This window comes from Dreissena polymorpha, chromosome 13 (genome assembly GCF_020536995.1).
Source record: "Dreissena polymorpha isolate Duluth1 chromosome 13, UMN_Dpol_1.0, whole genome shotgun sequence".
NCBI lineage: Eukaryota > Metazoa > Mollusca > Bivalvia > Myida > Dreissenidae > Dreissena > Dreissena polymorpha.
Genome location: NC_068367.1, coordinates 60,453,256 through 60,481,143, shown reverse-complemented (window position 1 = coordinate 60,481,143; position 27,888 = coordinate 60,453,256). Strand labels below are relative to the sequence as shown.

The 27,888-nt window shown below is 37.7% G+C and overlaps 1 protein-coding gene across 2 annotated transcripts in view; it reads right to left on the bottom strand.

Annotated features, from left to right (window-relative positions):
- LOC127855591 (sorting nexin-13-like) overlaps window positions 1-27,888 on the bottom strand; it is a 117,091-nt gene that overhangs the window by 54,914 nt on the left and 34,289 nt on the right. For both annotated transcript variants that reach the window (XM_052391333.1, XM_052391332.1), the window contains exons 17-19: window positions 23,203-23,332; window positions 22,735-22,883; window positions 14,559-14,663 (exon numbers count right to left, since the gene is read on the bottom strand). In XM_052391333.1, coding sequence (XP_052247293.1) covers window positions 14,559-14,663; window positions 22,735-22,883; window positions 23,203-23,332 — 384 coding nt within the window. The remainder of the gene's footprint in view (window positions 1-14,558; window positions 14,664-22,734; window positions 22,884-23,202; window positions 23,333-27,888) is intronic.

Genomic DNA, 27,888 nt, shown 5'->3' with positions numbered 1-27,888 from the left:
ACATTTTAATTTCTGCATGTACGCTTAAGGAAATCTAACTCGATTATGATACATAATGAGCTGAAAAAATTAAAACACGTCAATTGAAAACAAACAATCAGACCTGGTTGGAAAATTTATTAAGTAAATAACAATGTAATTGGCTTACAAATATCTACTAATTAGCATTATTACAAATTGGTAATGTACGGATTTCGACAGATGTTGCCGATTAATAGTTTATTTTCCGCACTTCTCAGGAAATGTTTGTCGCGTACAGTGCATTGTTTCTGCACCTGTTATATATACTCGAGAAAAATCGGCATTGTCTCTTAACGATCCACATAGTAAACTATTTAAGCTGTAGACTGTTCGCAATACGTTCCCCTATTATTCAACTCAATAAATTAATACGCAGTCTACAACAATACCGGTCAGAACCGGTCAACGAGACAAAGCATAATCATAATGGTTGTGAAAACAAAGCAGAGGTGTAACAGTACATCTTATCGGCTTAGATAAACAATTAACACGGATTTGTCCCTGAAAGATCGATAGATTAACCACTTTTACCTCCTAGTGGTCGCTTAATACAAGATTCGGACATCAAAATACACACAAACCAGCGGTCGCTGGTCGCGTAAGACAAAAGTCGCTTAATACAATATCATTATATAGCGAAAAAGCTCCGTGGGATTTCAAAATGGTCGCATAAGACAAAGGTCGCTTAATACAAGTGGTCGCATCCACAAGATTGACTGTATAGAGAATGCCTTGACCAGTCCCTCAAGGTAGAGGCATCTTTACAAGATATGACAGCAAAGAATGAGAGAACACTAACATTTAATCCTAATACAACCATCCAACAAACCCTGTCCACTATCTCAGGTTTGGGAAATATACTCATCACAGTGAAACAATCACAACTGGCTGAAAGCAAAACCCAGACCTTAGTTACCACACAAAATGAATCTAAAGCATCCAGCCAGTCTGCCTCTGGAAACAAAACAAGTGATCTGACAAAGTCAGGCCAGGTGTCTAATCCAGAAAAACACCAGCTAGTCCAGGAATATCAACTTGGTCCACTAAGCAACCCTGATCCTATCATAAAAGTGAAGAGTAGTAAGAAGTACAGTGTGAAGATTGTGGATGATAAATACCCATGCTGTATAATTGGTATCTGTGAGACAGCTTCTGGAGAACTCCTCATCACAGACGAGGACAACCGTAAAGTGAAGCTCTTGGATAAGACCTACAAGGTGGTGGCCCACTATGACTTGCCTTGGCCACCATGGTCCATGTGCAGCATTGACTCCAGTCTGGTAGCTCTTACTTTGAGTAACAAAGAAGTCCACTTTATCAAAGTGGCCAATGGTCAGGTGATAAAGTACAGAATACTGAAGCTAGAACATCGTTGCATTGGTATTGCCCATCACCATGGTAACCTGTACATTACAGATGGTAGTGCTCTGTATCTCGATACTATGGATGGAAGACTGGTGAGGGAGATGTATAAGGATACATCAGGTCCATGGACAGGTAATCATTATTCCTATCATTATTCTAATGTTCAAAACTTGTTAGACCATGCTTCTACTGTCACTAAAATCAAGTTTCACATACTATTAATCTCATTAAACAAACATATATTTTTTAAATAATGATCTGAACATCTTGAACAAAATTTAATTATGTATTTTTAATGCATATTCCCTAATACGATGTTTTGCAAACTAAGGACATATGTTTATGATACATGTATAATTATGTATTAAATTTAGACAATGATATCTTTGATAATTATTCCACCAAGTCAAACTATTAACCTACGTAAATAAACCTATGTAAACCTAAATAAAAGAACCACATCATATCACATCCACAATACAGCTGTTCTTTATAGTTGACATTACTGTACTTTAATCATGTTTAATAATCATAATAATTATTGTATAAAGTGTTTTAGGTATGTACTAAATAAAACAAGGGCTGTTTGTAAAACATGCATGCCCCCCTATATGGGCTATAAGTTGTAGTAGCAGCCATTGTGAGAATACGTTTTTTGTCACTGTCGGTGGTGTGGTGGTGGTGGTGGTGGTGGTGTGGTGGTGGTGGTGGTGGTGGTGGTGGTGGTGGTGGTGGTGGTGGTGGTGGTGGTGGTGGTGGTGGTGGTGGTGGTGGTGTGGTGGTGGTGGGGATGGTGGTGGTGGTGGTGGTGGTGGTGGTGGTGGTGGTTGGTGGTGGTGGTGGTGGTGGTGGTGGTGGTGGTGGTGGCTGGTGGTGGTGGTGGTGGTGGTGTGGTGGTTTGGTGGTGGTGGTTGGTGGTGGTGTGTGGTGGTGGTGGTGGTGGTGGTGGTAGGTGGTGGTGGGGTGGTGGTGTGGTGGTGGTGGTGGTGTGGTGGTGGTGGTGGTGTGTGGTGGTGGTATGGTGTGTGTGGTGGTGGTGGTGGTGGTGGTGGTGTGGTGGTGGTGGTGGTGGTGGTGGTGGTGGTGGTGGTGGTGTGGTGGTGGTGGTGGTGGTGGTGGTGGTGGTGGTGGTGGTGGTGTTGGTGGTGGTGGTGGTGTGGTGGTGGTGGTGGTGGTGGTGTGTGGTGGTGGTGGTGGTGGTGGTGGTGGTGGTGGTGGTGGTGGTGGTGGTGGTGGTGGTGGTGGTGGTGGTGGTAGCATTACAATAACAATACTTAAGAATGATCAAATGGGAAAAGGTAACCTAGCACTGGCAGTAAATATGGGGCTCATTTACAGGTCATATTTGGAATCTCTGCTGTAAAATGAGATTTTAAATGAATTTAAGGGAGGCAAATGCTGTAACAAAAAGAACATGCATAAACGGTAGTTGTTTCCCTTGTTTGAACCATGCTAAATCGTTAGAATGCCTATTTCCAGTAACTGTGACCTTCACCTGTGACCTTGACCTTTTACCTAGTGACCTCAAAATCAATAGGGGTCATCTGCGAGTCATGATCAATGTACCTATGAAGTTTCATGATCCTAGGCCCAAGCGTTCTTGAGTTATCGTCTGACAACCACCTGGTGGACTGACCGACAGACCGACCGACCGACCGACATGAGCAAAGCAATATACCCCCTCTTCTTCGAAGGGGGGCATAATAATAAAAACTGGACTTAATTTTATTACAAGAACATTAGACTTGCTACTTTTTATATCACACCTTTCATTTCCACATAACAACATCTCACCATCACTGTCTTCTATACCACAGTTACCACATGTGCAGTGAGTCCAGATGGAGACAGGATATATGTGGTCAACAAGGCCAGTGAACAGCTGGTCACACTGTCCAGGGATGGAACAGTGATCTCCATCCTGACTGATTATGCACTGGGAGTACTTGTAGTACTACCTGGTCTTCATGTGACTGATTCAGGACAAGTTCTGGTGTGTGGATACGGTACAAGCACGATCTTCCAGGTGGACAAAGATGGGAGACAAACACTGGCAGATGTGGTCACAAAGAATGATGATGTGTCTAACCCTTTGTCTGTCTACTACAGAAAAAACACAGGCTCAATCATTGTAGGAATGAGGAACAATGCAATTAAAGTGTTTGAGAAACAGTGAGTGTTGGAGTAGGATTACGGTCATTTATAATAATGTACACATTCATGTAAACAGTTGTCATTTAAAACAGTGTTACAGTTTTGTTTACAATTTATATGAGACACAGTGACTGTTGGAATAGAACATATTCAATATTCCTTGTATAAAAATATAACAAATATCCCATGAAACATGTCTTTACCAAATAATTATCAGTGAGAAATTTAAATATGCTCAACCATCATTAGCAAAATCAACAAAACATAAGTTTACTTGAAACTAGGTTTGAAAGGATTGTAAACAAGTGATGTGTTTGTGAAACACTATGTCCCCATATATTTGACCTTTGACCTTGAATGATTACCTTGACCTTTCACCACTCACAATGTGCAGCTCCATTAGATACACATGCATGCCAAATATCAAGCTGCTATCTTCAATACTGCAAAAGTGTACATTAAATTAGCGAGTTTGACCTATATATTTTACCTTTGACCTTGAAGGATGACCTTGACCTTTCACCACTCAAACTGTGCAGCTCTATGAGATACACATGCATGCCAAATATGAAGTTGCTATCTTCAATATTGCAAAAGTTATTGCAAATGTTAAAGTTTGCACAAACAAACACACAAACCAACAAACCAACAGACAGGGCAAAAACAATATGTCCCTCACTATAGTGGTGGGGGCATAAAAATTAAAGAACAATGTATTAAAATGATTTTGTTTGAGGATTAGTTTACTTATTGTTGATAAATATCTTATGATATTGTTCATGATATGCATGTGTTTACTATTTTCATAAACTTATATGTATGTGAGTATAATATCAAACACTAATTATACTTGTTCAAATGTCACATGAAGTTAATACAAAATGAACCAGTTATGTGAAGATTTAAGCATTTGAATTCTAAGAATAGCCTGATCCGCAAGTCCAAAATCAACATTGAAATAAGCAGCTTACCAAATGTTTACTTCAACCTTACCCAGAACAAACTATTGACCAAACCTTTTCAAGGCATCCTGAGCAAATCCATGAGACATTACTCTACCTTATATTTAGGAACTAACAAGGTCAACTTGTACTTTCAATGTCCTGATTGAAATAGCTCCCCTACCCCTGCATTTATACATGTAGTTCAGTTTTAAGAACTTGTTTGATGCAAGCTCCCTACATAAGAAGTTTTATCTGCAAACATAATATTATGGTCACCATATGCCCTATGTTGTAATTTTTAGTATAGGAACGTTTTTATGCCATCTGGTCATGGTGGACGTAATTTATCAGAACAGGATATTATGTTGTCATCATTTCATATTACAAATTAGCGAATGTTCTGTTCTGTTGCTAGGCAGAGTCTGTTTGTCAGATATTTCAACAGTTGCCACAATAAATATAAATTAAATGTCAGTGTCAATCACAACATCTAAATATGGAATGGTAGGCAGATTTGAACAAACGCCAGGAAGAGAGAGAATCTGGGTGGAGAGTGGAGTTGAGCGTAGACATGTAATAATACAATACGTGTGAGGTGTCTTATTCATTAATTTAATTGGTGTATGTATTGATTCTCTTAGTGTGTAAATAAAACGTAGAGTCTATATACCGTGTTGTGACTAAAAGTGATGAACTTTTTCCCTGAAAATTTTAACTCTCAGACAAACTAACACTCGGGGCAATAACCGTGAAATGAAAGCAGGAGTTATTATAGTTCTTGTGCACTGGGCTACCACTGCTTGGCCACTTTGTAAAAATTACATTCTATGTTGATACCTCTAACCATTACCCAGAGAGGCTGAGGAAAAAAATTAAGTATAAATTAGTTAAAGAGGGCAATTAACTTACTGTAAATATGGAAGCATATAGAGAAGTGGCTTTGTGAAAGTAACATCACATCCCCTCAATTCGATCTACACACCTATTAAATTTCAAATTGATACCTTGTTTAATTTTCAAGATAAGCTCCAGACCAAATTTAAGAAAAATAATGAACAAAGCAATAACTCTAAAAATATGATTGCAGGATATATCGTCCTTATGAACTGCAAATCCCATAAATAAGATATGTTCTCTATTAAGTTTAAAGTTGTTACCTCTTTTTAATTTTCAAGAAATCCTCCTCACAGAATTCACAAAAAAAAGCAATTTTCCAGCAAATACATTATATGCAAAAAGGGCAATGTTGTATTGGTGCATTTTTCAATAAGCTTATTTTTGCAATTTAATTATATTCAAGCTGGAAGTCATGAATATTTCTGAAATCTAATTGCCAGTCTCACACACTTCTGATAAGTACCAGGTGTAGGCCATCTCTCTTCATTTCTGCAAATTTCTGTAAATCTTTTCATTTCTGAAAATTGCCATACATCATGGTCATTTCTGCAAAATTCCAGAAATTTGCATATTCCCAGAAATGTGCATACAGTCCTATTCGAACAGTATTTACAGGGGGTTTGGGGGAGAAAAAGGGGAGGAGAACGGACGGATGCTTTGAATATAAACTATTGAAATCTTGTGCCTTGATATCAACACTTTTATGTTTTAAATATACTTTTCATTACTAATCATAATAGTGAATTTCATAGTGAATTTTCTTGAATAAATGTGTGATTGTGAAATAAAATTAGTAGAAGACATTTGAGTTTGGATTTAATACTTGTTCACAAATTCAACGTGGACTGGTGGCAGCGAACTTACCCCTATTAATTGCCAAAACTGATCATGTTGTTTTGGGCCATGCACTGAATGACCGGAAGGAGAAAACGGTTATAGTACAGACAGTCTTATTAAAACAAAATATGCATATCATATGTAGTTTTTAAGAAAGGATGATAACAAGAGGGTGATTATTTCACTTAAGTGTTCACAGAACCATTTGTTTAAGAATTGACCAAGTGAACTAGATTTTGAGCCCACTTCCAGATCCAGATTTAAACAGCGCCTTCATATTGTCAATATAACATTCTGACCATGAGACATCAAGTTTTTTTACCCAGATTAATATCCAGTTTACATATTGCCAAGATAAACATTCTAATCAAGCATCATCAAAATTGAGGCATACATGTAGCCTCTATAGTATGGAAGGGAAAGTCGCCAATAATATTCATCACCAGAAATGTTGCACATGTTGAATATTCAGCTCATTTGTTTTACAGAGAATTTTTTAAATGCTTAAATACAACATTTTAATATCTGTTTTGTACAATTGCAAAGTGTTAAATGTTGTATGTTCTGATTCTACAAAATCGATATGCAAATAAATCAATAATGAATATAGAGATATTTTCATTTTAATTCGATGTCCACAGTACACATGTGTAGACTTACTTGAACAGGTTTAAATATTTAAATACAAACATGTAACTTCTTAAACTCTTAAACTTCAGATCTGAAAATGAAGATAGTGCATATATATAAAGTCTATATCTTAATATTGTAGTCATAATAATAAATAAAAGATAATAGATCCATCTGAAAGTAAGATGATGAACAAGAGCAATGTTTGTGAAACACAATGCCCCCTACTGTGCTTTGAAGCCATATATTTTGCCTTTGACCTTGAAGGATGACCTTGACAGTATGACCTTGACCTTTCACCACTCAAAATGTGTGCTCCATGAGATACACATGCATACCAAATATCAAGTTGCTATCTTCAATAATGCAAAAGTTAATGGAAAAGTTTAACCAAGGTTAAAGTTTGTGACATACACACACAATGACAGACAGGCCAAAAACAATATACCCCCAATCATTCGATCCGGGGGCATAAAAACTACATTAGCAATACACACACAATGACAGACAGGCCAAAAACAATATACCCCCGATCATTCGATCCGGGAGCATAAAAACTACATTAGCATGTTCAATACTTTCTAAGTTGTACGATTGGTTTTAGTAATCTGCTACAATTCAGCATCGAACAAGTGTACACTATACAATTGTACAGAATACAAGTTGACGAATCACGATTCAACATTTTGAAACGCATTTTTGTCAACCGGTGTTAGGGTACAAATTGTCATTAGTAGCCTTCCTTCTGTTATCGTGGAAGAACTTACTGTCTAGCTTAACTGCATAGACTTAATAGGTCCCAGGTAAGGATTTATTAAGATTTCGATATATCATCATCATCATTGTTATATTCATGGATGCAGATAGGTGTTAGGCACATTGGATCACACAATTAGTGGTTCTCAACCACCTGCTCGGTGTAAACAGTTATGTATATTAGTTAATATACCAACTAATGGTGTATATGTTTCACTTTAAGCTGTTGGGTGAGATCATTGTCTATTACCTGTATACATAGTTATTTACCCAATAACACAAATGTAACAGTCCATTTCCATAAGGCTTTCCTCTTGGAGGTTTTATTACCTTAATCCGGTTGTAAAAGGGCATGATGATTGAAGTACCACCAGATACGGAATCCGGATAGTGCCATCTATAATCACACGAAGCGACGCGCTATTATGTACCAAGAAATATTGCACTTGTGTAGGTAGCCCAAAAGGCGATATATCGTGTTAAATATATCGACAATGGCCCATTTATATGTGATATCTCACCCTTTGAACACGACCGTCGCACTTAACTAACGCGACCGTCGCCCTTTATGAACGTGACTGTCGCCCTTTTATAGGTCGACAGGCGATTTTATAACAGCGCTATTTGAAAAGTACAAATATGGCGTGTCGCCGCGACTGTCACACAAAATATTGAGTATCGCTTCATGCGTCCTGTGTCGCAGTCTGAAATTAGACCGCGATACACGAGATTCGGATAATATGGGCAATATTTGAATTCTTAAATATCGTGCGTCGCTGCTACTGTTGCGCAAAATATCGTGTGTCACTTCGTGTTTCGTGCATCGCCCTTTGAACGCAAGACTACACAAGGGCGATATTTTGTGGTACATACTCGCGAGTCGCTTCGTTTATAGCGCAAAATATCGTGCGCCGCCGCGACTGTCGCGCCAAATATTGTGCGTCACCGCGACTGTCACGCACAATATCGTGTATAGCTTCGTGTGTCGCCCTTGATGAAAGAAGGGTGAGATTTTAGATGGCACTATCCGGATTCCGTAAGATAAGTGTACCAGTTTAAAATTCTGATAAACAAGGGCTGTTTGTAAAACATGCATGCCCCCCATATGGGCTGTCAGTTGTAGTGGCAGCCATTGTGTGAATACGTTTTTTGTCACTGTGACCTTGACCTTCGACCTAGTGACCTGAAAATCAATAGGGGTCATCTGCCAGTCATGATCAATGTACCTATGAAGTTTCATGATCCTAGGTTTAACAAGGCTATTGTCAAGCAATATGGTCCCCTACCGGTTCCACCATTGTCAGAAATTCCACCATTTTCAGATTATTTTTTTTTGCCAAAGAAACCACAATTTTTGACGTAGGAACAAAATGAAATGACGTGCATAATGTCCATATTGCCATCTATCCATGTTGCAAGTTTCATGAAAAAATATTAAGAACTTTTTAAGTTATCGCAGGATCCAGAAAACCACCATTGTCAGCAGTATTTCTAGTCTATTTGTTGCCAAAGCAACTAGAATTTTTGACGTAGGAACAAAATGAAATGACGTGCATAATGTCCATATTGCCATCTATCCTTGTTTGAAGTTTCGTGAAAAAATATGAAGAACTTTTAAAGTTATCGCAGGATCCAGAAAAGTGTGATGGACAGACAGTCAGACAGACAGACAGATGGAGTGCAAACCATAAGTCCCCTCCAGTGACACGTAGGGGACAATAATTCTAGAGTTATCATCAGGAAACCATTTAACTGTTTCGAGTCACTGTGACCCTTGACCTTTGACCTAGTGACCTGAAAATTAATAGGGGTCATCTGCCAGTCATGATCAATGAACCTATGAAGTTTCATGATCCTAGGCGTAAGCATTCTTGAGTTATCATCTGGAAACCATTTTACCATTTTGAGTCACTGTGACCTTGACCTTTTACCTAGTGAGCAGAAAATCAATAGGGGTCATCTGCCAGTCATGATCAATGTACCTATGAAGTTTTATGATCCTAGGCGTAAGCATTCTTGAGTTATCATCCAGAAACCATTTTACTATTTGAAGTCACTGTGACCTTGACCTTTGACCTAGTGACCTGAAAATCAATAGAGGTCATCAGCCAGTCATGATCAATGTTCCTATGAATTTTCATGATCCTAGGCGTAAGCATTCTTGAGATATCATCCGAAACCATTTTACTGTTTTGAGTCACTGTGACCTTGACCTTTGACCTAGTGACCTGAAAATCAATAGGGGTCATCTGCCAGTCATGATCAATGTACCTATGAAGTTTCATGATCCTAGGCATAAGCCTTCTTGAGTTATAATGCGGAATCCATTTTACTATTTCGAGTCACTGTGACCTTGACCTTTGACCTAGTGACCTGAAAATCAATAGGGGTCATCTGCCAGTCATGATCAATGTACCTATGAAGTTTCATGATCCTAGGCCTAAGCATTCTTGAGTTATCATCCGGAAACCATTTAAATATTTCGAGTCACTGTGACCTTGACCTTTGACCCAGTGACCTGAAAATCAATAGGGGTCATCTGCCAGTCATGATCAATGTACCTATGAAGTTTCATGATCCTAGGCCTAAGCGTTCTTGAGCTATCATCCGGACACCATCTGGTGGACGGACAGACGGACCGACCTACATGTGCAAAACAATATACCCCCTCTTCTTCGAAGGGGAGCATAAATAGTATTGTAAAACAAGAGCATTGATAACGATGCCACGCTCGGCTGCGAAAGCTTGTCAGAATTTATTTATTTTTTTTAGAGGTCACAGTCGTCAGAAACACAATGCCCCCTACTGCGCCGCTTTGAAATAAAATTTCTATTTATCATTTGGCAGGTATAGAAATCATCTCCCTTTAAAGCTTATTACTTCCCTTAGATTAGTCCAATCCAACAGGGGGGGGGGGTCTGTAGACAGTAAACAATGACCAAGTCAGACATCACTGACAGCCAAGGCCTGTGGTTTATCAAAGAGATCATAGCCAGAGTTCATCATATATCTATTGACATAAGTTCACTGGTATTTAATGAAAACTAGCATTCACAAATTAGAACAGGTAAGAAATGATTATTATATCATTAAAAAAACTTTAACAAATCAATCATTTGAGTTATAAATAATCAAAATAATAAATCTGTACAGTTACTGTGAAAAGAACTTAAATTCTTGGTAAGGAAATATATAATGAGATTTATAATTATATAAATTACTTCCCTTGAAAATAATTGTCTCTAACAAATGTCTATTTTTAGTAGCAAATAATTAAAAGCCACTAATGTGACTGTAGATTCACCACACATAATGTGCAGCTCCATGAGATACACATGCATGCCAAATATCAAGTTTCTATGTTCAATATTGAATAATTATCTCCCTTTAAAGCTTATTACTTCCCTTGAATTTGTATTTTTGATCTTAGACCTTGAAGGATGACCTTTACCTTGACCTTTTACCATGATGTGTTTGTCAGAAACACAATGCCACCTACTGCCCCGCTTTGATTTATTTAACAAAAATATATATGTTGGCAGGTCAGATAATTATGTCCATTGAAAGCTGATTACTTCCCTTGGATTTGTTTTTTCGTCCTTAGACCTTGAAGGATGATGTTCACCTTGAAATTTTACCACTCAAAATGTGCAGCTCCATGAGATACACTTGCATGCCAAATATCAAGTTGCTATCTTCAATATTTAAAAAGTAATGGCCAATGTTAAGGTTTAAGCACGACGCCTACGGCGGACGACGAGCTGGCTATGACAATAGCTTGGGTTTTCTCTTAAAACAGCCGAGCTAATAAACAGTCCAAAAATTTAGACAAAAACCCAAAATTTAGAGTCACGACAAATAACTATTGAGGCTTAAAACGGGGGTGTCCGAAAATTTAGAGTGTCCAAAAACTTCAAGTAATTACAGTAGTCTCTTTTCTCTGAATGACACTCACTGTATGTGATCTGAGTTATTATTAGAATTCATTTATGTTCTTACCATAAACATATTAAAACAAGAGGGCTTAAATGATTTGCTCACCTAAGAAATGTAAAAACTAACCTTTAACAAATGTGTACATTTTGTGATCTGTGTGTGATAACTAAAGTCTAACATGCCTTTTCTGTCACCTGAGAACAGCAGGCACCTGCCTACAGCAGTCAGTCTAGATTCCCTCCTGAAGAAAATTATTCTAAATTACAACTTAGAATAACAGACACTTGTCTACAACGGCCAGCGACCAGCAAATTTCACTTCAAAAGCCATTATTCACCTGTGTACAGAAAGTCTTTTTAGGTGCAAAAAGTAAACACTCAAATGATCAATATGGGTTGTTTTCTCTTACCTCTGATGTCAAAGTGTCTATTGGTCCTCTATTTTGCAGCTGAAGAATGTGATTGCAGTAACTGCTTTTGATATGATAAATGAGGCCCACTGTGAGAAGATTAATAATACGGCCTTGAGAAGGTTTGTTTTCCAGGGCTAATTATGGGGGCATTCTACAAAATGAGTTATGTCAGAGTATGGAACACATTTTTAGTATTTAATTATCTCTAATTAAATAGCCACTATCAGTAACCAGAGCATAATCTACTTACAACCTTGAGGTAGTAATTACATAACAAAATATGGATTTGAAAATAACATTTTCGTATCATTCTTCAAGAGTTTTCAGACGTAAACATCAATTTTACATGCAATTGGAATAATGAATCACGGATCAACTATGAGTTGTTCACGAAAATTCCTTACATTAGAGTAGCGAGTCAATTGTGTGAAGTTGTTTTAATCTGGAAAAAATTTGCTTGTCATATATAGAAAATAACAGGTTACTGTCCCATCGTTTTGTAATATATCAGGCGAGGCTTAGAATAATATAACGGCGAGGCTTGCAGAGCCGTTATTTTATTCGTGCCGAGCCTGATATATTACAAAACAATGGGACAGTAACCTGTTTTTCTGTTAATCATACCACATTTTCCACATCTGCAAAACAATCCATTTTTTATATTTAAAATGTACGGATCCCCGCTGATTTTGCTGATCCGGCTTTTACACTTTGACATACATGTAGAAACGGCGTTCGAAAAGACGACACAAATAATCGCTTATTTTAAACATTGTATCGAGAAAAAAAAAGTTGTGTTCACTATGAATGCAAAGAGTACAGCTGCTTTTATTATAAACATCTTGAATTGGAGATCAGGAATGGACTGCAGCGACAAATTTAATCGAAGAACACACTTCACCGATTGGTTTGGAGACACCATTTTGGAGATGTGTATTGAAATTGACATTTTGATGATGGTGTCAATATTGACATAAGCGTGTTTAATCGTTTGTTTAAATAGTTGAGGATTAGCATACAGTTATCATTTGTCTTGACTTTCTGTGCAACATTTGCGGGTGCTAGACAATATCAGTATTTAAGATTTATTGTCCCATTGATGACGTCATTTAACTTCTGAAGTGCGGGCTATGGTGATTTTTTTTTAAATAAACGTTTTTGTGATTTATGACTTTAAACTAGAATAAAATATGTACGTTCTTGGTATCAAATTGCTTGTTTTGTTAAAACTGATTCATGTTGAAAGAAATTGTTGTCTTTATTGCAAACCCCACGTAACTCCAAACATTGACTGATATAGGAACTTCCTGTTGACCATGATATAAAAAAATATATCAGGCAACGTTATGTCAGGCAGATATCAAAGCGGTGGTATGATAAAGTGAGTTATATGTTGTACGTACGCAAGTGCAGAGGAGTCTGAGTCAAAGGGAAATGAGTCCAAAATTTGGCAGTTCGTCGAACAATTGTAGAACGTTGCGCTTTTAAAGAAAGATAAGGTAATGCTACTGGACTCTAGAATGATTTACCAGGAAGATTTTATTGCACAGTTGTGAGTTAGAATGACTGTATGTGGTTTAAATATTTGTGGGTGATGTGATATGTTGTTTTTCGATTAAGCATCATTTTATATAGTTTGAAGTTTTTTGCTTGATGTGGTTTTTATATTTTGATTGATCATTATTGTATGTATATTTTAAACATCTATGTCATTAAATCTTTTACTTATTTAAGATAAATTGTGCATATCTTGTGTGTTTGTTTGAATGAAAATGCTGTTTGTGGACAAATACATTTTAAAAAGCTTTTTGTGTCTGTTTCTTTGAATGAAAACGATACTGTTATGCCATACTTTTGGTTCATAACAGCGATTTTGCTTTTTATACATTTTCAGACGTGCTGTCATGACCATTCTTTTAAAATATCTTCCAATGAACGTTATACTAACTGTCAGATTTACTAAATGCATGATGCATGCGTAAACAACAATATTATCGTTGATAAACTTATATGTTTACAAATATGTATGAATTTGAATGAATTCACAAGATATTTATTTGTATTATTCAATAGAGATAATTAAATAAAAAAAATTAGGCAATGAGCCTTTGTTCACATTACACTGTATGCAAAGGTCTGGGTGGGGTTAAGACCTAGCAATACTCCCAACTGACCAACCATACGAAAAGTGGTCACCTGAGAACAGCAGCATTATGTGTAAAACAGCCCTAAGATTGGACCCAATGACCTAGTTTGAGGATGCACATGACCATGATTCTAACTATTTTAAGCTCTAGTGACCTATATAAGTAATGGACCAGAACAATTAAAACCCTCTGAAACAGGGTCATCCAAGGATAAGTCCTGTGAAGGTTGTTAAAATCTGAAAAGTGATTAAGTTGTTAAAAGAAAAAGTTAGCGCAAGCACTTCAAACACACACCAACAAACACAAGACAATGCGCTCAGGTGAGCTAAAAACAGACTAAGGGCAATAGTTCTTCCCAAAATTGTCACAGAAAACAATCTTTCATTAAGAACACCTTATTCACATGACAAACAGAATGATTTGATCTTGAATGCAAACCTTCTGGCCCAACCCTGGTACCTGTAAATATGTATCCAGAGCTTTTCTTCGTTTTTCCAAAAACTCGTCAGTGTTATTTCTTAACAACGATTTTGGTGGCAAAGATGGTCCATGGAAATGAGGCAACTGAAATATAAAAAAGAAATAACAAGTACATTTTAACCATCATCTGGTCAAGGACAATTTGTTTTTGTTTTTGTTACTTTATTTAATATTTAATACTGCAAGATGTCTTTAAAGCCCATAAACACTCAAAATCAACAAATATTTTGTACACTATTTCGAAAAATCAAGTTTACACATAACAAATCAATGTTCCTTATAGCAGTAGCCGAAATTAAAATGCCAGATGTGGTCTGGTAACATAGATTTAACACGATACATAATGCTTGTTTTTATTTTTCTGAGTCACATATTCCATGTGAATTTCTGGCTACAATATCCGAACATTTACAAGCGAACACGATATTGGCTTTGGGCAGCTTCTGAAGCACTACGTAGTTCCCATGAATACATTATTTATCCGACACTGCCCGAAGCCAGTAACACGTTTGCTTGTAAATCTTCAGATATTGTGGTGGGAAATTAACATGGAATATATTGTTGCACAAAATATATAAAAACAAGCATTTTGTATTTCTTTTAATCTATGTAACTACACCACGTAATTTAAGCTTTTGCTATAGGAACAGTGATTTTGTATGGGTTAACTTTATTTTATATAATATTTTGCAAAAATATCATTGATTTTTATTATTTATGTTATTTTAAGCTCACATAAGTGGATGTAAGCCAGGTTGGTAATTATTTCAGATGGTTATCAATCCCCTTCATCCTTACCTTAAAAAAACGAATTACATTTATCATCCCTTGCCAAAGGCGGAGGGATATAGAATTGGGTCTGTCTGTCCGACTGTCCATCTGTCTATCCAACCGTCAGTCCGTCCGTCTGTCACAAAACTTTGCATGGCTTTATCTCAAAAACTGTATAAGATATCAACATGAAACTTCATGGGTGTGTTGATATCAATGAAGAGATGTGCCATGCACATGAACCATAACCCTACACTTTCTTAAATTAGAGTTATTGCCCATTGCTTTTTGCATGATGTAACTTTTCAGGGCTATATCTGAAATACCATGCAAGACTTCAACATGAAACTTCATGTGTGTATTGATATCAATGAGGAGAAGTGTCATGCTTAAAAACCATAACCCTACACTTACTTAAATAAGAGTTATTGCCCTTTGTTGATTTTGTATTGTGTAACTTTTCAGGGCTATATCTCAAATACGCTACAATACTTCAATATAAAACTGCATGGTTGCATAGATATCAATGAGGAGAATAGCAATGCATAAAAGAATTACCCTACACTTAAATATTTTTTTAGGATTATAACAAATATCAAGAGATTTGCACCCATCCATAAACAAACTTAATTTGGGGGGGGGGGGGATATCAATTCAACAAATTTCCTTGTTTCCTTTAATCTTTGACATTTTGAAGACTTTGGTATTTAACACCCTTATTGAAGTGGAAAACAAATTTTCTTAAAATAAAATTCATTTTAATTATTAAATACTTACCTGCTATCCCTAGCTATACCTTTCAAGGTGGGTTAGCTTCTCCAGAAATCTTCAAGCGCCGGAATTCGGCCACCTCTCTAACTAAAAACAGATCGGGTTAAACATAGTACAATGTAACCTAACCAGAAATCAAGAACCGCAACTCATCTTACTTTTCATGCATTAATGAAAATATTAAATGATGAGCAGCGTGGGAGATGGGACTTACCGATAGCAGGTAAGTATTTAATAATTAAAATGAATTTTATTTAAAGAAAATTTGTTTTAATGTCATAAATACATACCTGCTATCCCTAGCTGATTTTGTAACTGTGGCAGGAGGTTCTCGTTATATTTTCCCATCACAGCAAAAACCCATATTCAGGTTTTTCAGCCAGAGATAGTAGAAATATGTCCTCATATAATCTTCGTTAGTACAGTATTGTACATAGTTTCTGGATAGCACCAGTACATTTATGCCATGGAAGAAACTACTGTTTGAGCAACCACAAGAGGACCCAACATATATAAATTGTCCTGTTGACACTCAAGAGAACGAAGATAGAATGAGGAAAAGGTGGTTGGATTCCTCCAGAAAGCAGCTTGAAGCACTTCCGAAAGTGGAACATTATTAATATACGCCCACGAAGCTGAAAGAGCTCTTAATTCATGCTGTCTGATCTTAAAAAGGGATAAATCCCTAGATGAGAGAGATGAATACGCCTTCTTAATAGTCGGGGCTACCCAACGAGAAATAGAAGTCGCAGACACATCTCCCCCCTTTTAACAGAATGAAAAGTCTCTTACAAGAACCTCAAATAGACTTTACTCTTTTAAGAATTTTAACGCCCTGATCGGGCAAAGAAGTCTATCATCATCTTCATGCCCACAAGTATTAGGAAGACTTGGAACTTTGAAGGGTTTAGAAGCCATAGAGGGGAGTTGATTTTTAGCAAGAAATCCTCAGGCTGACATAGCAATGTAACAGATCCATCTGAGGAATCAAAACGAAGATGACCATCCTCAATAGAAAGAGCATGAATTTCACTTCTCCTTTTGGCTGAAGCCATAGTAAGAAGGAAAACGGTCTTCCAAGTTAGGAACTGTAAAGAAGCTTGATCTAGAGGTTCATATGGAGCCTTAGTAAGAGAATCAAGAACACAAGCCAAATCCCATTTAGGCGCCAGTGTACGAGAAACAGGACGTTTAAGTTCCATAGATCGAATCAGTTCCGAAATCGCTGGACTTTCTCCTTGCAGAAGCAACGAGGATTGCCTGATAACGGCCAGACGTGTAAGTGGAACATTGCTGGATCCGCATGAAGTCTGCCTCTTTGAGACAGCAGATCTGATCTGTAAGGAAGTGTCCTGGGATAATCGTACAGGAGACTGAGAAGATCGTTGAACCACGATCTCCTGGGCCACCAAGGGGCATCAGGAGTACCGTAGGTTTCCACGTATAGCGCGCTCCCGTGTATAGCGCGCAGGCTGTTTTTTTAATGCAAAAATGGAGAAAAAATATTTAAAAGACAATAAAACCACCAAATCGGACCGAAAATGGCCGCCATTTTTCTATTGCACAATCCAATAATCCGGGGCATTGGAAAGCTTAATTAAGCATTCAAAATAGGAAGCGTCATTATGATTACGAGCATGGGTTGCATAGCACTATACTTTTTTTACAATTTTTTAATTTTCTAGCAAAAGATTAACAGTCCACGTGCATTTCATGAAAACGTGAGAAAATAAGAATTAGTGTTCATCGTGTGATTTTTCCTCGGGGAAAGCATGGGCATTACCGGTTAATTTGAATGTGGCATGGGAGACAGGGATACACTTGTTGAGGTACACCACTGTTCAACGTTCAATATATATAAACCCAAAATGCAATTGCATATCTTCACGTTCTCATGCATATCTTCACGATCTCAAGTGTCAATTAGTTTCTCAAATGTCAATAAGCGTCTTAACAAGTCGTGGCACATATTACTCAATAACATCTGCCAATTACGAAGTGCAAAATGACCCCCTTTCACACCTACCGTTACCCGCAAAAAAGACCTCGTTTGTACCTACCCTTGCCTGCTATCCGGAATGTTGACAACAATCCCCATTGGAATTCATCAATAAAGAAGTGTAAAAACACAAACAAAGAAATGTCCGCAAGTTTATTCAAACAAATTTATTTTTGACCAAAACTTCTTCTACCGCATTCATATCTACCAGTAGCGACTTCTTGTTTCGACAATGGCCCCTCAGTCTGTACGATTACTGGGTGGTAGTTTTCTGGAAAAAAACATGGCGGCCATTTTTATTTTTTACGATTACCGGTATACAACATATTTTTTACCAATATAGCAGCCAGGATAGTGTTGTATCAATGTATAGCGCGCACCAGCTTTTTAATTTGAATTTTGGAGGTAAAACACTGCGCGCCATACGTGGAAACCTACGGTATGCGATACAAACTCACCCTGATTTTCGCAAATATTTGGGGAATCAGAATGGGTGGGGGATAAGCATAAGCGTCCAGTTGATCCAAAGCAAACAAAAGCCCGTCTACTGCCCACGCTGCTGGATCGTAAACCGGACTCACATACAGAGGAAGTCTGTGATTGTGTCTGGTTGCAAATAAGTTGACTAAAGGATAACCGAACACAAGAAAAATCTGATTGGTCACTTCCTGATGAAGTGTCCACTCCAATGGAAGTAATTAGTGTTTGCGAGACAACCCATCCGCCAGGGCGTTGAGACGACCTGGAATATATTTGGCCAGAAGAAAAATGTTGAGCGTCTTGCAAAGAACAAGTAATTCCCTGGTTTCCAGATACAGGGAGTGAGAATGTGTTCCCCCCTGTGCCTGAATGTAAGTCACAACTGATGTGTTGTCTGCTGACACCATCACACAAGAGTCTCGAAGATGTGACTGGAAATGAGATACAGCTAGAAACACCGCTCGCATTTCTAGATTGTTGATATGCATATGTGACTCCTGATGAGACCACAACCCCGAAACTGTCAGACTGAGTGGTTCTAGATGAGCACCCCACCCTTCCTTGCTCGCATCCGTCATAAGATACAATGACGGTTGCGGAGGAATAAGAGGCACTCCTGCCAAGAGAGTCTCCTCGTCTAGCCACCACTTAAGATGTGGTATTAACTCCGGAAGAATAGGAATCTGCGATAACAGATTGTCCGGAGACCATTTCCAACAAGCTGAGAGGTAATGCTGAAGAGGACGAAGGAACAGACGTCCTAATTGCACAAAGTCTGCTACTGAGCTCAGGATACCGTTGAGAGATAGGAACTCTTGAGCTGTTATATGAGATTGGGACAAAACCCAATTGACCTTCACCAGAAGGTCTGATATACGTTGACGAGGCACTCTGACCTTGTTGATGTGAGTCAAGAAATTCATTCCCACAAAAGTGAAATCTTGAGATGGAACGAGGTCTGATTTGTCTGCATTTAAAAGGAGCCCTAAAGATAGGAGTTCCATCCAAGAAAATTCCAGATGGTGCAGAAGCAATTGACGATCGAGCTGGTGTAACAGCCAGTCGTCAAAGTACTGAAGAAGCAGAATACCGTGAACTCGGAAATGTGCTCCTACTGTAGCCATAAGCTTGGTAAAGACTAGAGGGGCTGTTGCCAACCCAAATGGCATCGCCCGGAACTGGTATACCTGGCCTCGAAATGCAAAACGAAGGTACTTGCGGTAGTTGGGATGTATAGGAACATGGAAGTATGCATCTTCCAGATCCAAGGACATCCCCCAGTGCAGAGGTTTGATGGAATTCCTTATGAAGGGAGGAGTCTCCATTTTGAAAGTTGGTTTGAGTAGATACGTGTTGAAAACTTTTAAGTCTATAAATGGTCTCCAGGAACCATTTTTCTTTTGAACATGAAAAAGACGACTGTAAATCCTGGAGAATAAGGGGCTGTAACCCTTTCTACCACCTGTTTTTCCAAGAGGCCGAGAATGGACTCTGGAATCTGTGGATGCGGAGATACCAGCTCTACAGGGACGCGAGAAAGTGGAGGTCTGTTTTCGAATGGAAAAGTCAGGCCTTCTGTAACTAGAGAATGAACCCAAGCGTCTGAAGTTATACGAAGCCAACGATTTGAAAAATGAAGAAGTCTGGCCCCTTCCGGTATTTCAGGCATCGGAGGAGAAGGCGATAGAAAGGGTAGGTACCTAGGGCTGGTAAGTAGGAGGTCCACCCTTGCCAGTAAAAGGTTTGGAATAACTCTTATCCAGCTGAGACTTGTTCTTCCTACTAGATTTCTTAACAGAAGATTTCTGAGAAACAGAAGGTCTGTTAAATGAAGACTGTTTGTAAGGAACTAACCGAGGATTCAAGGAAGGCCTTTTAGAGAAAAGGTTATTCCTCTTATCCTTCTTAACTACTGGATTTGCCATTGGTCTAGAAGCAGGTCGCTTTAAGGCCCCTTAGCGTTGTCCAGAGTTGTTTCTAGCTAAAGAAGCATGAAGTTGATCATCTTTGTCCGCTGAAATTGCGTCTTGCATCCTTCCATCGAAAGAAAGAAATTCTGATAAGAGAGGTGCCGTTCTGAGAGAATACATATCAGGTTCTAATAGAAAAATTTTAGGTAAAGAAGAAAGAATAAGATCTCTACGAATCCTTAGCATTTCCGACATTAAAAAACAGCATTATGTGAAAGGGACAATGTCGTTAGTGAAAGATGAATTAACAAATCACAAGTTCTTCAGGAACCGAGTCCGACCAATAACACACCAACTGCAAAATAGTTGCTAGCATGAGATCTATCTGGTTGGTAAAACCTAAAGATCTGCATTCTCTTACTTCCCAATGTTCCAACATTGAATAAGGAACAGAAACAGAAGTTGAAGAAGTAGGCATATTAAGCAACAGCTTATTGATGTAAGGTTCCTGAAACGGTAATTTGGCGAAATCCAAGCCGGAAGTTGGATCTGGTACAGGAGGCTTGTAGCTTCTAGTACGTTCATTATGCTTAGGATCAGATAAATCCTTAGGCCCTTTCCACAGTTCTCCTCGTTTTGGAATGGTCTTATTAGCTGATTCCAGTGACCAGTCCCCGGTGATCGGTACCATGGACCAGTGACCAGACCGGTCCCTGGTGACCGGTACTACGGACCGGTGACCAGACCGGTCCCCGGTACCACAGACCGGTCCCCAGTACCAGGGACCGGTGACCGGACCAGTCCCCGGTGACCGGTACCATGGACCAGTGACCAAACTGGTCCCCGGTAATCGGTACCATGGACCAGTGACCGGACTGGTCCCCGGTGACCGTAACTACGGTACTTGTGGGAATCCCACGAAGCCTTAATGTGACCACATGAACCTCTAATTTGTAAATTCATTCTTATTCTGAAAGTAGAAAAAGAAAAGAATCCACGTAAGAAAACAGTGTTAAACGAACAAAATAACTGAAACAAGGGCTGTTTGTAAAACATGCGTGCCCCCCATATGGGCTGTCCGTTGTAGTGGCAGCCATTGTGTGAATACGATTTTTGTCACTGTGACCTTGACCTTTGACCTAGTGACCTGAAAATCAATAGGGGTCATCTGCGGGTCACGATCAATGTACCTATGAAGTTTCATGTTCCTAGGCAAAAGCGTTCTTGAGTTATCATCCGAAAATCATTTTACTATTTCGGGTCACCGTGACCTTGACCTTTGACCTTGTGACCTCAAAATCAATAGGGGTCATCTGCAAGTCATGATCAATCTACCTATGAAGTTTCATGATCCTAGGCGTATGCGTTCTTGAGTTATCATTCAAAAACCATTTTACTATTTCTGGTCACCGTGACCTTGACCTTTGACCTAGTGACCTCAAAATCAATAGGGGTCATCTGCGAGTCATGATCAATGTACCTATGAAGTTTCATGATCCTAGGCCCAAGCGTTCTTGAGTTATTGTCTGACAACCACCTGGTGGACGGACCGACAGACCGACCGACCAACAGACCGACATGAGCAAAGCACTATACCCCCTCTTCTTCGAAGGGGGGCATAATAATCAGTTAAACAAAGTATTTACACTGTACAATATAGTCAATAACTTGTTGACAAAAATCACGAAATCCTCATGCTCAAATCATGAGCACATGTAAAAACCCGTCAAAATGTGAAAAACAATTAATTATTCCACAAAATAATACAAGAAAAGATTTCAAAATGAAGTAGAAACGATAAATTATACAATTCATCAATTTCAAACCCAATTTCACCATGCAGAATTGAACAAAAAGTCCACATTTGAAGCTGATAAAAAATGGCGATTTGCTTGGTGTGTCTCCAGAAAAGTAAGATGAGTTGCGGTTCTTGATTTCCGGTTAGGTTACATTGTACTATGTTTAACCCGATCTGTTTTCAGTTTGAGAGGTGGCCTAATTCCGGCGCTTGAAGATTTCTGGAGAAGCTAACCCTCCTTGAAAGGTATAGCTAGGGATAGCAGGTATGTATTTATGACATTAAAATAAATTTTTAGTTAGCATAAGTAGTGCGTTTATCAGAAAATAAAAAAACATATCACCTGAGTTTATAAGCATAATAATCCAATCAAAATGCAGCCTTTATGAGAAAATAAAAGAAATTAACATGATTTCATAAAAATACCTTTTCTGACATGATCATTTGTAGATCGTGGAAGTCGCTGTAGCGTCGATACACGTCCCATATCTCCTCCCCCTCGGAGCTTCGTCTGGTGACCCGGATTGAGAATACCGCGTACGATTTACCAGTCTTCTCTGACTCTCTGATTATACCTGGGAGTGGTCATACTTTAAGCATCCAATAAAATACTTTCTACAAAGACATTGCAAGTTTTCATGCTGCAAAATAGGTTTTACTTCTATTTTTCTAAGTTTACTGACATCAGTTCTTCAATACTTTTTCATTCATTAATGATATATTCGCTTTTGAAAATATAAGATTGTAACTAGCTGTTTTATATTTAAAAAAAAACATCAGACTAATTCTTCGGCTCCCAAATTTAAAGACTTAACTTAGATTTCCCTAAGTAGCTCCGTGAGTACAATCCCCGGTTTACACTATATCCAGGCTATGGAGGTAGAAAAACCTCACCTGTCATTGAGATCATGGCGGATATGGAGTACACTTCCAGTATATTGTTGCCTTTGTATGGTGAACCAGACCGGTGGGAGTTATTGCACAGTGATGATGGATTGCTGGAATTCTCACCATAGTCTTCATTCTTTAAAATATATACTTAAAAAGTTACTTGAGGAAACTTTGAAAACATTTAACATTTAATTGTTTTTTTAATAAAAGAGGCTTATGTTCTGCTACTTGCAAAAAGAAACTTAAAAAAAAAAAGATTTGAATAAATCTTATTCATTGCAATAATTACTGAATGTGTATTCATGACTGTATATTATGTTTCAAATAAAATATGTGCTTCATTTGTTACCATAACACTGTATTATGTGAATTGGGAATAAGACATCAATTTGGGAATAAATTGTGTTTTATCAAAAGTGCAGTTTTATCTGTTGTATTTATCTAGTTTTACAAATTATAATTAAACAAGGGCTGTTTGTAAAACATGCATGCCCCCCATATGGGCTCTCCGTTGTAGTGAGAGCCATTGTGTGAATATGTTTTTTGTCACTGTGACCTTGACCTTTGACCTAGTGACCTGAAAATCAATAGGGATCATCTGCCAGTCATGATCAATGTACCTATGAAGTTTCATGATCCTAGCCATAAGCATTCTTGAGTTATCATCCGGACACCACTTTACTATTTCGGGTCACCGTGACCTTGACCTTTGACCTAGTGACCTGAAAATCAATAGGGGTCATCAGCTAGTCATGATCAATCTACCTATCAAGTTTCATGATCCTAGGAATAAGCGTTCTTAAGTTATCATCCGGAAACCATTTTACTATTTCGGGTCATCGTGACCTTGACCTTTGACCTAGTGACCTGAAAATCAATAGGGGTCATCTGCAGGTCATGATCAATCTACCTATCAAGTTTCATGATCCTAGGCCTGAGCGTTCTTGAGTTATCATCCGGAAACCATTTTACTATTTTGGGTCACTGTGACCTTGACCTTTGACCTAGTGACCTGAAAATCAATAGGGGTCATCTGCGAGTCATGATCAATCTACCTATCAAGTTTCATGATCCTAGGCCTTAGCGTTCTTGAGTTATCATCCTGAAACCATTTTACTATTTTGGGCCACTGTGACCTTGACCTTTGACCTAGTGACCTGAAAATCAATAGGGGTCATCTGCTTGTCATGATCAATCTACCTATCAAGTTTCATGATCCTAGGAATAAGCGTTCTTGAGTTATCATCCGGAAACCATTTTACTATTTCGGGTCACTGTGACCTTGACCTTTGACCTAGTGAACTCAAAATCAATAGGGGTCATCTGCAAGTCATGATCAATGTACCTATGAAGTTTCATGATCCTAGGCCCAAGCGTTCTTGAGTTATCGTCTGACAACCACCTGGTGGACGGACCGACAGACCGACCGACCGACAGACCGACCGACAGACCGACGTGAGCAAAGCAATATACACCCTCTTCTTCGAAGGGGGGCATAAACATATACTTGCATATATAATAGCATCATTTTAATTGAATATACTTCAAAACTGGATTTTTTATTATTTGAAAAAAAAAATCCTCATGAAATGAAACTGTACACAGTTTAAAAATACACTTTAAATGATAAAAATTCAATCACTGTTAATGAAAAAGTCATGGAAAATTTCTTATTAAGCTTAAATTATAGATAATATATTACAAAAATATATGTAGATCATGAAATGAATAGTTTTGTTTGAGAAAATCACCAAAATGATGTCCATTCCCAGTTTGATGTCTTATTCCCAATTCACATAATACAGTGTTCCATGTTTAAGTTTTACAACTGTTTTTTTTTTATAAAGTTAAAGTTTCACTATTTTCATACAAGAGGGTAATAAAGGCCTTGAAGTGCTCACCTGAGTTCAAGGTTCACCAATTGTAGAAGACTTAACCTGATGACCTAGTTTTTGATCCCACTTGAACCAGATTCAAACATGGTATGTATATTGCCAAGATAAACACTCAGACCAAGTTTCATCAAGACTGAGTCATTAATGTGGCCTCTGGAGACAGAGTGGTAACAAGTTTTTTAAGATTTGACCTAGTGACCTAGTTGTTTGACACACCTGAGCCTTATTCAAACTTTTACTGTATAATTTGACTTGATGACCTATTTTATTGACACACATGACCAAGCTTTTAGCCTGGCCTAGATATTTTCAAGAAAAGCATTCTGACTAAGTTTCATCAAGATTGAGTGATATATATGGTATCTAGAGTAGTAGTGTCAAAGTTTTTCATAGATTTGAATATGTGACCTAGTTTTTTGACGCACATGACTCAGATTCTAAGTTTCATCAGGATTGAGTCATAAATGTGATAAAAAGAAATATTTTCAGGACAAGTTGGCTTGTGACAGACCATTTCTCATATAGACAGACAAAGTGTTAAATACATCCACCACCACCCTCGCAAACCAACACCCCTATTGGAAGTTGGGATATAGTTAAGATCTATTTGAAAAACTTTGTACAATTATCTGAGTTCATAAATTGCAATTGGCGTTTTAATATGTTTTTCTGCTATTAGTTTAATATAATTGTAAATTTTGCATTCTACTAAAATTAGTGTTTGCAAGACATTTTAGAATTACCAATTAGTACAACCAGTTGATTATTTATTTTTTTAGAGGTCACAGTGACCTTAACCTTTGACCTAGTGACCCAAACATGGGTGTTGCATGTAGAACTCATCAAGGTGCATCTACATATGTTATGAAGTTTCAAAGTTGTAGGTGAAAGCACTTTGATTTAAGAGCTAATGTTAAGGTTTTAGCACCACGCCGGCGGACGGCGGTTGATGAGCTGGCTATGACAATACCTCGGGATTTCTCCGAAAACAGCCGAGCTAAAAATAATGTGCAGTTTACCTACAATGATTTGCTATCAGTTATTTGGACATGAACTTTCAGGTTTTAAATATTGATGAAATACATTGTAATCTATACACAAAGGTAACGATTACCTACATGTATGACAATTGGTAATTAACAAGTATTGAACAATTTGTCATATCTGATTTGCCAATCACAATCAAGTTTTATTCACATCAGTCATCTAACAGGTATATCAAGTGGATCAGTTATGAACAATGCAAATTAGGATGAGTATAACCCTTGACCAGCTTTGTGATTTGTGGAAATGATAATGATGTTATTTAATATGTTCAAGATTAAAGGGGCATTTCGACAGTTAATATGTTATTATACTGCCAATAATAATATAAACTATAACAAGAGGGCCGTGATGGCCCTGAATCGCTCACCTGACTCATTAAGATCAGATGAAAACTATGACCTCTATTGTCTACACAATGTTTTTCTATGATTTGACCTAGTGACCTAGTTCCTGACTCTAGATGACCCAAATACAATCCCAATCCAGATTTCATCAAGATAAACATTCTGACCACAGTTCATAAATATTGGATAAAAACTGTGACCTCTATTGTCAACAGAAGGTTTTTCTATTTATTTGACCTAGATTTTTACCCCAGATGACCCAAATACAATCCCACCCAGATTTCATCAAGAATTCTGACCAAATTTCATAAAGGTTGGATGAAAACTGTGATCTCTAATGTCTACACAAGGTTTTTCTATTATTTGACCTAGTGACCTAGTTTTTGACCCCAGATGACCCAAATAAAATCCCAACCCAGATTTCATCAAGATAAACATTCTGACCAAATTTCATAAAGATTGGATGAAAACTGTGACCTCTATTGTCTACAGAAGGTTGTTCTATTACTGTGAAACCATTTATTTTCGACAGCACAAAATTTCGTCATTTTTATAAAAATGACGATTTCGTCAGCACTTAAATTCGCCGATTTCTGATTTTGAATTTTAAAAAAAAATGCGTCAGTCAATATCCGATTTGTGTGTAATACATATTCGCGATCAATCTCAGTTGCGAAAAATCGTGGTACGAATGCAGAAACACACTTGAGAATCACTGCAGGAGGTGGGGCCTGTTTGTCACATGCCAATTAACTAGTCTTTTGTTATCAAGGGACAGTAATGGACCCTCTTAATGTATGCCATTCACACGTTCATTGTTATGATTAGCGGACAAGTGGGATCGAATAACCGTTAACGAGTGTTTTTAACAACGAAGCCAATTGCCAATAAGTCTTATTCTATTATTATAATTGCCATACTGATAACAATCGTACCTTTATCGGCACCAATTAGGGAAGGTGCGAACAATATGGGTAATAACTAGTGTTAGGAAATTATTTTGTCACTTTTCAATAAAGTTTCAAGCGTACATTTTTGATAATTTTAAGAACAGTAATTGGTCTCAAATGTCACTTTTTATCCTGATATCAACATTAAAATTATAAACTCTATGTGTGTGTTTGTTCTTAAAAAGTAAACTACCGGTATATAAATCAATAATGTCAATAATTTAAAAATAAATAAATTGATACATATAAATTAGTAATAAGTGTGGTCAGGGATGTATAATAGAGGGATCCGCAACTCCATAAATAAATCCCATAAAGGCGAAAATATGCTGTCGTGGCTGATAATCCAGTCAGAAAAGCCGATAATTATTGATTTTATCGACAGCGCGTAATAGCTTAACGGTGTTAATCGGGTGTTAATCGAGATGATATTTGACCATGGTAATTTAAATC